The 12,611-nt window shown below is 39.3% G+C and overlaps 2 protein-coding genes across 2 annotated transcripts; both read right to left on the reverse strand.

The window, feature by feature from the left end:
• Positions 1 to 1,017: 1,017 nt before the first annotated feature.
• On the reverse strand, positions 1,018 to 5,038 carry LOC112166716 (F-box/kelch-repeat protein At1g55270). Its single transcript, XM_024303603.2, has 2 exons — positions 4,570 to 5,038; positions 1,018 to 2,664 (listed from the first exon to the last, which is right to left on the reverse strand). The coding sequence occupies exons 1-2, from the start codon at positions 4,621 to 4,623 to the stop codon at positions 1,414 to 1,416; spliced, it is 1,305 nt and encodes a 434-aa protein (XP_024159371.1). The 5' UTR covers positions 4,624 to 5,038; the 3' UTR covers positions 1,018 to 1,413.
• A 1,885-nt stretch (positions 5,039 to 6,923) lies between these two features.
• On the reverse strand, positions 6,924 to 12,398 carry LOC112166715 (DEAD-box ATP-dependent RNA helicase 37). The gene is made up of 7 exons (XM_024303602.2): positions 12,241 to 12,398; positions 10,978 to 11,869; positions 10,810 to 10,893; positions 9,399 to 9,641; positions 8,819 to 8,986; positions 8,594 to 8,707; positions 6,924 to 7,956 (listed from the first exon to the last, which is right to left on the reverse strand). Exons 2-7 carry the CDS (start codon positions 11,734 to 11,736, stop codon positions 7,453 to 7,455), a joined length of 1,872 nt encoding a protein of 623 aa, XP_024159370.1. The 5' UTR covers positions 11,737 to 11,869; positions 12,241 to 12,398; the 3' UTR covers positions 6,924 to 7,452.
• Between the last annotated feature and the right edge of the window lie 213 nt (positions 12,399 to 12,611).

Raw genomic sequence — 12,611 nt, forward strand, 5'->3', positions numbered from 1 at the left:
TGCTGTCCAATTTAACAATAGTTAACACTAAGACCAGGGTCCGATTTGCACAAGTAGACCAACTAGTTAATCATAAAGTCTCCATCATCCATCTTCATCCACGGGGAGAATCAACATATATTAAATATTGATACATAATAACATAAAGCAATTGTTAATGGCATTTGACCAAAGAGATGCCTTGAAAATTAAAGAGCTAATTTCTTTCACCCAGTAGGCAATAGAATAGCAAATCTAATTAGCCTTGATTGGCCTCAGAAAGCATAAAACGCTCATCACTATTTGACAAAGCATAGCTTGTTTCTCTTTTGTAACTTCTTTGCACTTTCTTTCCTTTGCTTCAACCCATAATAAACTCATGCTTCTAAGTTAAGAGGTACTGGTGCTATAAATAAATCATTGAGAACGTTGTAGACAACTCAGGGATTTCGAGGCACATTTCTCTCCAACCCCCTCATTCAATCCAACATCAAGAAATCTTTGAGCTATCTTACCAAAGTGGCTGTCATGGATGCTCGTCGAGAGGTTGCTGCGAGTGGAAGCCAACGAGTGCAGAAGGAAAAGGATATCGATAATACAAAGAAACAGGCAATGAGCAGAAGGATGATGGCAGCGGATGAGCAAGGCGACATTAATGATATGGCTGATGCCTTCATCAAGAAGTTCAGGAACCAGCTAAAGATTCAAAGGGAAGAATCATTCAAAAGGTTTCAGGAAATGATTGCTCGTGGGGTTTAAAATCTGAGTCTTGTATGAACAAAATAACTAGGAATGTTTCAGATATTGAGATTTTTGTTTAAGGGTTATAGCCTTAAAGGTCAATAAGATGGGGCAATGGAGATCGATTGATTTGTTCTTTGCTGGTGTACATTGATATTTCATACTTGAGCAAAATAAAGACGAATTGATAAGTTGAACCCCTGATCTTACATGACTTTTCCAGTAATTCACCGTTTCAATTTTTGGCTGGTCTATCAAGAACACTGATTTATACAAGAGTAAATAGAAGACTACAGCTATTGGAAAGCTAATAATTTCCAGAGATGAACACGTATATATTGAATGATCTCTAATCACCCATGTATATTCACAAAGCATCTCTAAGATACATACCACTAATACATAAATCCCCATAGCACAAGACAAAAAGGCCTAGACCAATATAACAAGATTTACAGATGTGAATGCTCCCTATCTCTCTCTTCATGAATGTAAAGAAATGACCACATAATTCTATTGCCGAGACCAACAACAACCTGGTAATTCTACTACTGAAACCAGCATCACCAGTCCCATACCAGATAGCTCGCAGGAGATGAATGCCTTGGGTTTACAGATACAATAACAGTGCTCCACATCTCAAGTCTTGCCTCCCACATTGCCACACAGCAGAAGCAACATGAATGCCAGTTGTCATGCTTGGAGCACTTGACAGTGTACAATGTGACTCTTCAAACCAGTTCGGCCTGCTATACTTGACCATAAATTCGAGACTAGAGTTCTGAAATGGCCTTTACCAGCAATATTCTCCCAAAGGCTAGGGTTGCTTTCAACCTGTTTATCCGGACTTGAAACATCAACTAAACTGATGCTCATGTTATTACGAATAATGCAAAGCTTCCCATTGAGGGGAACAAGTGCAGCAGCCTCCAAAGCACGAGAACTGCCCAGATGAAGCTTGCTATCAATAAATTTGTTCCATGAATCTGTCACTCTATCATAAACCCTAACCTTGCACCCATCACGGCAATCCAGAGCATAGAGTTGCCCATTTAAAGAAATACTTGGGTTGCGCCAACCAGCAACCATCCCATCACTAATGGGGTTCCAAGTGTTAGCTTCAGGAGAATAGGCTTCACTCATTACTTCACGGTGCGATCCAAGTCCTTTTAGGAACCACATTCCATCGTGAACAACCCCAATAAAGGGAACCATAGCTGTGCTCATATCTGAAATAAAGCTCCACCGGTTCTTGTTAGGGTCATAAATTTCAGCAGAACGGAGAGTCCTTTGAATTCCTTCACACTCTCCACCAGCTACATAAAGGCAGTTATTAATAACACAAGCACCAAAGAAATGCCGCTTTCGAAGCATATCTGGTGCCCTGTGCCATTTATTTGTCCGAGCACTGTAAAAAATAACCCGTCTCATAGATCCCTTCAATGGATCTTTTCCTCCAAATAAGTACAGGTGGCAACCACTAAGGACAGCACAGCCAAAACCAAGTGCTGCAGAATATTCACCAGGAACGGGCGGAAGTGGCTGCCAGAGCTGGTACGTGGGATCAAAAGCATGCCAAGAGATTCTTCCATCACGGTCTCTTTTGATGACATAAACCCACTCTTCTGCCATTCCAAGACTTTTCCTAAGAGAATAAAAGAAGTTTCCAGCCAGAAGGCGATACCATCTTTTGCAAACTAGACGGAGTTTTCTATGCTCCACCCGAGGAACTCTGATTAAACAAGCAATTGCAAGATCATCAGGTAGGCCAGGCAGAAGGGGTGGCTGGATTCTGGTCCTTTCCCTACGTGAACTTTTTCCCCTGTGTGCGTTTGGATTGATATCAGGCTGGATACAAAGTTTTGATCCTGGGACAAACTTTCTTGCCCCTGCAACTGTTTTTAAGCCTGCATCTACTTTGCAATAACATGATACGGAGTCAACCTGCAAAACTAGCCATGTCAGGATGCTTGACATAACAAGATTTACCAAATTACAAGTATAGATGTAAGCAAGAACCACCAATGGCCATTATACATGCTCTTTAGATGTGATAATAACGATACAAAAGTTTTGGCAAGGATTCAGATCTGTTCTATGGATAAGCTTAGTTAAAACTCCATGATTTACACCACTAGAAATCAAATCTAATCAGGCATTGTAACCTTCTTAAGCTCTAGATACCTTCATGATGGCAGATTTCATATTACAATCTATGTAGAAGGGGAGTAGATTTCATGTGATTTGTATGTGTATTATTTATTAGAAAGAGAAGTGATAGTTAAGACGATTTACAAATTCCAGGAATTGTTAAATTCAACACACCTCTTTCTGAAGCCCAAGAATGATGATGACCTCGTTAACAACACAATTAAATCTTCATACAGACTATGCAGACATGAATTGAACAATAACATTTAAACCAGAAATGTATGAAACCCAATATGAATAACTTAAACTTGCATTAGGTCAGATAATGTTTTCATAAAAGTGATCCTACATGGACTTCAAAGAGGCTCCTAAACCTCAAAGAGGCTCCTAAACCACTTTCTCTTGATCTCACGAAAGTCTCAAATGCTCTGAAAATGCACATGTCTTTTACCTTTTACTATTGATCATTTAAATAACCAGCATTGTTGTTCTACTCCTTCTTATATTACATGTGCTAATCTATATCCTCAGCTTCAGAAACCTTTTTTTACAGTCCCGGTCTCTCGGCCCTCAAGATTTGCTCCATCATCTAGATTGATAACAAATATGATAAAAAAAACATAGCTATTTGGCCTTTTGCAGCACTTTTAAACTTGAGATATTTCGATAGTCCTAACAGGGAAGTGAAACCAATGATATTCTACAAGTTCATCCAAAGACTTTGAGCCAATTTTTTAATCTAATCTTCTATTAATACAAGAAGATGCCAGTAGCATTTGAATCAACTTTTACAGCACCAAAGAGGGACTTTTACAGCACCAAAGAGGGTTGATGGGGCTAAGGCAGCCCATAATTATTCAATCTAATTTTTATGAGGCATAGAGAACAATAAAGAAAACAAGATAAAAAGCTCATGAACAACTTTCAGGGTTTTGAAATTTTTGGAGAATAAACCATATCCAAAGCGGTAATTGGACCCAAAGTGCATACGAGAACATAAATGAACTCAAACGCAGCTAGCCATCCAAACCTCACTGCTAACCTCCTATATTCACCAAAGTAAAAGGAACACTAATTGCTTAACAACAAAATTTTATGATGAGAAAACAAACAAAAGCCTCATAGGATCTTTATCTTAAAGAACAACCACATTAGGAGGAAAATACCTTTTTATTAAATCAATTTATGTGGAATATGGATGCAAAGCAGCTAAAACGGATGCCATATGCTCAAATTCCCAACACACGCACACGAAATCAAGCCAAAAAAGAATGGCTTGGGGGAGTTCCTACATCACCAAAAACTTCTCTTCCCTACTAAACAACTAGGATTTGATCCTGAGATCACATTAACCCCATGAATTACACTACTAAAGAATCGAGTCAAACTTAAACATTTTCCCAACCCCCAAGCTATTAGCTTATCCCAAAGTTTTCCCGATAAGAATCGCACATTTAACCAAACACAAGCCAAGCACCCTAAAAATTTCATGAAAACAAGAAAGCAAAAGCACAATGCATAACACTAAACATCAAACACACAGCAAAATCAACCAAATTCCTCGAAAATCTTACACCATTCCACTAAATTCTCAACTGGGTATCTCCAAAACGTCGTGAATTCATAGAAAACACAAGCAAAACTATCAGAAAAACCCAAAATGCAAAAGGGTGCTCAGAGATCAGTAACAAGACTAACCAGTGGAGCTTGAACTCTGTATCCCCTCGAAGACTGCACAGCGTTTGGGTCCATCAGAGAAGCACAATCTCATAGAAAAGATGGCACCTTTGAGTCCCCAAATTCAAAAAGCTCAAAGCAAATCCTGGAGACCCAGATCGAGACCCACTTCAAGCTTCAACTTCAATTCCTTGAATCTGATCCAAAATTGACCAAAGCTTGTGTCTTTGGCTTGTGGGTTTGGTTTCCCTCTTCACTTCTGCAAATGCAAACAAAGAAGAGCAAGAAAGAGAGAGTCTTGATGTACCGAAGTAGACCCAGAACAACAACAAGAGCAAAACTTGAGGGTACACATCTTACACTCTCTCTCTTTCTCACTCTAAAAGACTTATTTACACTCTCTCTCTCTCTCTAACCCGAGTGTACAGCTGGACCCGTTCGGCTTCACCAACTTCCGATTTTGTATTGTAATTTCTAAGTGGGTATAGGCTGAAAAAAAATTAAAAAGCAGGTAGGCTTCATTAGTTTAATGCACTTTTTAGATGGAATCCGGATCCCCACCTTTCCACAACTCTTTTATGGGAGTTTAATTTCCACTCAGATTTAAGGCGAGTGGAGAGATGGTTTTATTTTGTGGCAATTCAATTTCTAGCCAAGTTAGTAATGAGCTTCACCTTGATCTTTAGGAAAATTTTGTCCTTTGATCTTTTATTCACCTACTCCATTAGTTATTTGTTCAGTTGTAATTATAGGATAATGAAAAAAAATTTGAATTAAAATGCAATTTTATTTTTTTTACTTTTCACGCTTGAAGCCTAGACATCTTGTTCATGTTGTATTTCATTGTTTCAATAAATTTAGTCGTATATTTAGGAATTAAAAGTAACAATAGAAAATTAAGCACATTAGAAATTAAGGTATAGTTAGAGTAACAATAATTTATTGCTTAAAAACCTACAATAGAAACTATTTTTTGATTGGAATTAATCTCCCATAATATAAATGTTAACTAATTATTTTATATCAGTTCAGTTCGGTTCGGTTTATCATACACTAATTGAAAATCGCACCACAAGTATCGGTTCAATTTGATTTTAGTTAGTTTTTGTCAGTTCAATTTAATTCGGTGCTATTTTGTCTGTTTCTGATTCCAAAAAGGCCACCCCTAACATCATCGACGGCAGCCATAAACATGGTTTGGATATAAAGGAGAAGATGGAGAAGGAAAGATGAGAACTAAGAGAAGATGAAGATGGGTAGAAGAGCTGTCGGGGACTCGGGGGCTAGGGAAAAACTCGAAAGAGGGATGAAAACCCCGAATTAATGTAACTAAACACGTCAGAATAATGGTGGATGATAGATTCAAGACAAAAATGATATTATGATCTCTTAGATCTAAATAGTAGACATTTTCCTAAACGAATTTGTGGAATCATGGCGTGCAGCAAAGGCAAATAATCAATCTTCTTTGCATTTTATCTAAAGCATGTCTTCAACGTAAAAGAAATGAGGAATAGGAGTAGATTCAACATTTTGGATCTCTCATGTTACCAAGATTAGTGTGTACCAACCCTTTTGGAGTCGCATATGCTCATGTCAAAGGAGACTACCTATTGAAAACTACCATTGTACATGCATATCATTTGTCAACATTCTACTTGATTAGTTCCACCAACTGAGGGGCTGCCCATTTCTTCTCGTTTCAACTAACAAATCCATCTAGAAACTTTGCATTTCAGGTTTTTGGGTGCAAGGAGTTTTCTTTAACTTTAGTGTGACTTTGCGAGACCTAGAGAGGCAGACTTGATTCTGCTATCAGACCGACCAAGAAAATAAGAATTCCTATTTCTCTAGGTTCTTTCAAGTCAAGGTCTTAGGCCATGTTTGTTTCCCGGAAAATTGGCATTGGGAAAGGAAACACTTTCCTTTCCTGTGTTTGGGACAGCCATTGGAAGGGAAAGTGTTTCCCAAATGAAGGGAAAAAGTGGAGGAAATTCATTCCCTCCCCTCCCCTCCGGATTCACTTTCCCATGGGAAAGGAAATTGATTCCTTTCCTTTCCACCAACCAAACATAGCCTAATGTCGAGTATGGAGAAAAATAATTAAAGATTACAAAGTTCTGAGCGTCACCAACAAATGCCGATCAGAATTTGGCTCTCTTAGAAATTAAGCACTCATTACACAACCTGCTCTACATGAGAATCATCCACACAACCATCTGTGCATCCCATCCACGTTTGGGTTTCTTGCACCAACAATTAGTATTCAAAAGAGAAGCATAACCATATAAGAATGCTTCAACCTTTCAACCTTTCAAACTAAGGTAGTCTTAGGGTAGTCTTCATAAAAATAACAATTTTATCACACCAGACAATGAATGGCAGTTCTACTTATTTCATCATTCCAACTTCCAAAAAGAGCTCACAGTCACCACCAAAATATTACAAAAGCCCTATAACTGATAACTCAAACAAAGGATGAAGGAAATGGCAGGACTAGAACCTCACCAATATAACCCCACAAGCTGGGTTGAAAAGAACATGCCTATGAGATAACAAAGATGCAGCCGAAAAGAAACCCTCCCTCTCTCACTACATACTCTACAACCCATCCAAAATAACAAGCCAGAGTATCGTACAGAAAAATAAGAAGCCAAAGGAATCCCTACTCCGTTAGTACTTTTAATCAACACCTACCAACATTACAGACCTATTCCTGTGGCACCAATACCAAACATATGCCCCCCCTCCCTCAAAACATTGTCAGAGTATTCTAACAGTATAAAACATTCATGGTTTAAACCACTATGAAATGACATTACAAAAACAAAAATATGACATTGTAGAGAAGGAATGTCTGCAATCATTACCTAGACACTGTAACTGCTCTCAAGAGTTAAGTGGTTAGTCCCATGCACTGGTCACCCCAGCACCATAACCTCCTCCTCCACTAAACCCACCAGAACCCCCATATCCTCCTCCACCATACCCACCAGAACCGCCATATCCGCCGCCGCCGCTGCCACCACCACTATAGGAATCCCTTCGAAAGTCACGGCCACCAAATCGACCTCCCCCAGAACGGCGGTTCCTCCCACCACCGTAAGAGGATCGAGCTGCATACCGTGACAACCAAGCAGGTACTTCTTGATTTGATTCTTGCATCAAATCTGCTAGAGACTTGGCCAGTGATGAATTGTTCTCATTAAAGAAGGCAGTAGCCAAACCAGATTTCCCAGCTCGTCCAGTACGACCAATGCGGTGAACATAATCATCAATGTCATTTGGAAGATCAAAGTTGACAACATGTGCAACGTGAGGAATATCAAGCCCACGTGCAGCAACATCAGTAGCCACCAAAATTGGAGTATTGCCGCTCTTAAATGACCTCAATGCTTGTTCTCTTTCCTGTAGACAAGTACAAACAAATAAGTACATTGCCAAAAGGTAGATGTATACAGTAACACAGCACAACACTCATCTAAAAACACTCCAGCACTTCTTAATTACTACATGGCCTTGTGCACATGGTGTAGATTTCATAAAAATGCACAGTACACACAACTAGTCCAGTTAATAGTCTATCCATAATTAGCCTCTCGACACCACCAATTGCCAATTAAGTATTCATGTGACAAGGCTCACCAGATAAAAGGAATGGCATACAAGCAGAGAGTGCTGATATCAGGACCTAATAAAAGGCACAATTATTTTCTTCTCTACTTGTTTTTTACCTAGCCTACTTTTAGCTTGAAGGAGTTCTGGCAACATGCTACTTCAAAAAGGGATACTTTTCCTAGATTACCATGCATGACCAACCTGCTAACTCAGCAAGTCTGAGTAAGCACTTCCATTTTTTTTTTTTCTACTAACAAAAAATGGCCAAGTTTGTTAACTTAAACATTCTCATAGCATACTATTAGGGTGAGCATTTATGGCACCAATGACCCAACCACACCAATGTAACTTCCTTAAAACAGGAAGAAAAAATGCTGTCTTGAAAAAGCCTGGCATCATTGAACACCAGATAGAAAAACCAAGTTACCTGCTGTGTTCTGTCGCCATGAATAGTAGTTGCAGGAAAACCATTCATACACAACCAGTGTTCCAGGGAATCAGCTCCCTTCTTTGTCTCCACAAAAACTAACGTCAGAGCTTGCTACAAACAAAAATTAAGAAAGTGAGTAGGAAAAAAACAGCTAACATGACAACTCCTAATCCTACCCAGACCATTCAAAAAGATTAACAAAATTGAGTTTCCTAAGTATACCTTCCCCTGTGTACCATTGGCCCTTTGTGCATGTAGAAGGTCCATAAGGTGACTTCTTTTATCAGATTCATGAACAAATTCCACTCGTTGGACAATCAAATCAGTACTAGAACCCACCCTTCCAACAGCCAGAAAGATGTACTTGGAAAGAAAATCAGAGGCCAGTCTCTGCGTGCAAACCACAGATATCAAATTAAACACCACTTGAAGATTCTTCAGAATATTGGAACAGAGATAAGAAACAAGAATAGACAAATTTCTTCATTTATGACATGTGTTCATTTGGAAATCCCTTGGGAGATATTCCCACTTTCAAGAATCCTCAGATCTAAAATCTTTTATGTAGACAATGATAAAAACAGAGCTAAATGTCCTTTTTTTATTTACCTTTTCTAAAAATTTGTCGGCAGTGTAATATACTTGCATATCAAACTAATGTCCAAGTGAGAGAATGCAATTAACATTTGGAGCCAATAAAGAAATTTTCAATTTATGAGTCATGATTAAATATAAAACCTAAACAATTACCAAAGCTATGTATGAAGGACATACTTCAATTTGAAGTTGGTGAGAAAAATACCTGTATTTCTTTTGGAAAAGTGGCACTGAACAACATAGTCTGTCGCACACCTGGTGGAGGCATGTCCATTTGTTCCACAATTTTTCTTATTTGCGGTTCAAAACCCATGTCCAGCATTCGATCAGCCTCATCAAGGGCTAAATACCTAATATTCTGCAATGACACTCTAGCTCTCTCCAGCAAATCCACCAATCTTCCAGGAGTTGCCACAAGAATATCAACGCCTCTTTCCAGTTCCCGCAGCTGTCCAAAAATACTTCATCAAAATCTGCTATATAGCTCAAAAATGACAAGCTTGCACAATAATAAAGAATGGATTTTGTCCAGATCATAAGGAACAAGTCAACTGCCAAGCACATATGCAAAGGAATCACCATTACTGTAATTAAAACAAAAGGAGTATAACAAATTCCTAACCCCATTGTAAATCTATTTACATATAGACAATAAAAACCAGTATATTCATGAAACAGGATTTAGCAAAATTCTAATTGAGACGACTGGGAAAACCAAAAGTTCTGCTTATTCTTTTTTAAGAAACCAAGTATAAGGAACAAGACGAAAAGAACAAAAAATATCAAATGTTATGTTCAAATAAGCTGAGAAAAACAACATGCCCGTTCAATTTAAAAGGCAAGTTCATAAAAGAGGAGGAAAAGGTAAAAAAGAGCTTCTTGTGATCCACAGTTTGTGCAAAATGGAATGGTTAGGGATCCCAACCAGGGTGTCTGCAAGCTTAAATGCATTTACAGTTTCTTCTTTCATATACAAAACAAAACCATTCAATAACAGTGTCAGGATTCCCTGTTAACTCTAAAACCAAATCATGCTCATAGTAGTCCTAACTGAGCCAGGCAAAACCCACCTAGATGGTCAATTAATTCGATGAGGTTTATCCACATGCAAAATGTGTTGACCAAAGTTATCTACTTCCTCCTCAAGTTGTCAACAGTATGAAAAACTACGTAGAAATAGTGATTCTCAGCAGAGAACCTACATTTCTATAGAAATTGCAGATTTCAAATATCCCTTGCACCCAGTAATCATCCAAGGGCCTCTCAAGTAGAAGGAAAAAAGACCAATATAAAAAATCAAAAAAGTTGTGCAACTTAACAATTGAGAAAAAAAAATGCAGGCTAAGAACCTTCATGCTAAGTCACAGTACAGGTGATTTTTCATGATGGATAAAACCGAGAGAGAGAGAGAGAGAGTATAATCAAAATTGAAATGAAATTGCAAGCACATAAAACCACAGATAAACCTGTAAACTTTGTGACTTTGAAAGTCTATCTATAAATAAACTAGTGCACTATGTCAATAACAAAATAATACATGAAGACAAAAGCCAATTCAACTCAAATAGGGGGGGGAGAGAGAGAGAGACCGAAATATACAGAAGTAATAAGAAAACCTGTTGATGAATTGGAGCTCCTCCATAAGCAACAACAGCTCTGACACCAGTTTGATATGAAAATTTCTTAGCTTCCTCGTGTATCTGAAAACACAAAAGAGATTTCAGTTCTCCTGACAACACACACTGCTGGAAAAAGTTAGGAAAGATAAGAGTACTAAAACCTACTTGCGAAGAAAGCTCCCTAGTAGGAGATAAAATGAGAGCAAGTGGGCAGGCTGTATGTGAACGGGGCGGTCTCTGTGGAGGTTGGCCCTTCATGATTCCACTAATGATAGGGAAACAGAAAGCAGCTGTCTTGCCAGAACCAGTTTGAGCACATGCCATCAAGTCCCGACCTCCAAGGGAAATTGGAATGGCATGCCGCTGCACAGGTGTTGGTTTCACATATTTGCACCTCTGAATATTTTTATTAAGTGCATCACCCAAGTCAATCTCTGCAAATGTATTCACAGGGGGTGGAACATTGTCACCACTTGTCTCCACAGGAATGTCTTCATAGGCATCAAAGTTAATGCCACTGTTCTCCTGCTCGCTAAACGGCTGCTCTGTTTCGTCATCATCTTCAAAGGGGTTCACTTCCCTGTCCCTCCCACGGTCCCAACCGCCACCTCTGCCGCCACCCCATCCCCCACCGCGGCCGCCGCCGCCGCCACTCCCTCCATACCCAGACCGACTGTTGTCATTCCTGCCACCACCCCAACGAGATCCACCATACCCACCTCGATCATTCCCAGCAGGCGCACTATACGCTGGAGCAGGTGGGTCCGATGAAGGCGGACGGTTACGCAGATGCGGGGGGACGTAGGTGGACCGCGACGGAGCACCGGCAGTGGGAGCACCACCGGCAGCGCTGTTAGCAGAAGACCCAGAACCTACATTCTCAGCTGCAGAATTTGCAGCCAAATCTGCCCATGAAGCTCGCATAGTCGATACAACTACAACCAAATTGTCACTCCAAAACACCCTCCCAACTCCTTAACTTCAAACACCTCCAAATTCAATCTCAAGTCCAACGAAATCCAAATATCCAAATCAAACGCCGAAAATAAAATAAAACCTGAACAACACAAACAACAAACACCCGATGCATAATCATCAAAACCAGCTCAGAATCGCACAAGGCATAAGCACAAAAAGCCAACAAACTAACAAGAACAGCAATGCACCCTAAATTACAAAATTTAGGTTAATCAAAACTCATTCTCTCGGTTTTCGCATTCTTTCAACACAAAATTCAATCCAAAGCACCAAACCAAACCTAATCAAAAGCAATTGAAGAAGAACAATCCCCGATCTACATGTACACAAAAGCAGAACCAAGGAATCGATGAAGCTAATGCAATACAGGTAGAGAGAGATGAACAAGCAGAGTAGAAGAGAGAGGGAGAGAGAGGGAGAGGATATAGAGAGAGAGAGAGAGGAGGCGACCTGCACGGATGGAAAAAACCCTGAAGCGGACGCGACGGAGAATGAAAATAAGATCTTTGAGAAAGAGAAAACCCTAATATTTTTGAGACAAGAGGCAGCGCTTTAAGGCCTAACAAGCAACAAAAATATCTTCCTCCTCTTTTTTTTTTGTTCTTTTTTTTTTTTTTTCTCTCTCTTTCTTCCTCGATACCCCAACGTCGTTCCTTCTCTCACTCTAAAATTAATTCTTTTTCTTTTTCTTTTTTTTTCTTGAAGAGAAATTTGAATTTGAATTCTCTTGGAAAAGAAAAAGGTGTGAGAAAATATATTGCGGCTGGTTGGCGTGGGAATGTGTTAAGAATGAGAGGTCCTAATATTCTCCCTTTCTATCC

This window comes from Rosa chinensis, chromosome 5 (genome assembly GCF_002994745.2).
Source record: "Rosa chinensis cultivar Old Blush chromosome 5, RchiOBHm-V2, whole genome shotgun sequence".
NCBI lineage: Eukaryota > Viridiplantae > Streptophyta > Magnoliopsida > Rosales > Rosaceae > Rosa > Rosa chinensis.

Excerpts from the sequence above, each read along its gene's own strand:
- LOC112166716 (XM_024303603.2), bottom strand. The coding sequence starts at position 4,623 with ATGGACCCAAACGCTGTGCAGTCTTCGAGGGGATACAGAGTTCAAGCT. Across the intron at positions 2,665-4,569 it reads ACAGAGTTCAAGCTCCACTG|GTTGACTCCGTATCATGTTA; the intron begins GTTAGTCTTGTT and ends CTAGTTTTGCAG.
- LOC112166715 (XM_024303602.2), bottom strand. The coding sequence starts at position 11,736 with ATGCGAGCTTCATGGGCAGATTTGGCTGCAAATTCTGCAGCTGAGAAT. Across the intron at positions 9,642-10,809 it reads GAGCTCCAATTCATCAACAG|CTGCGGGAACTGGAAAGAGG; the intron begins GTTTTCTTATTA and ends ATTTTTGGACAG. Across the intron at positions 7,957-8,593 it reads ATGGCGACAGAACACAGCAG|GAAAGAGAACAAGCATTGAG; the intron begins GTAACTTGGTTT and ends ACTTGTCTACAG.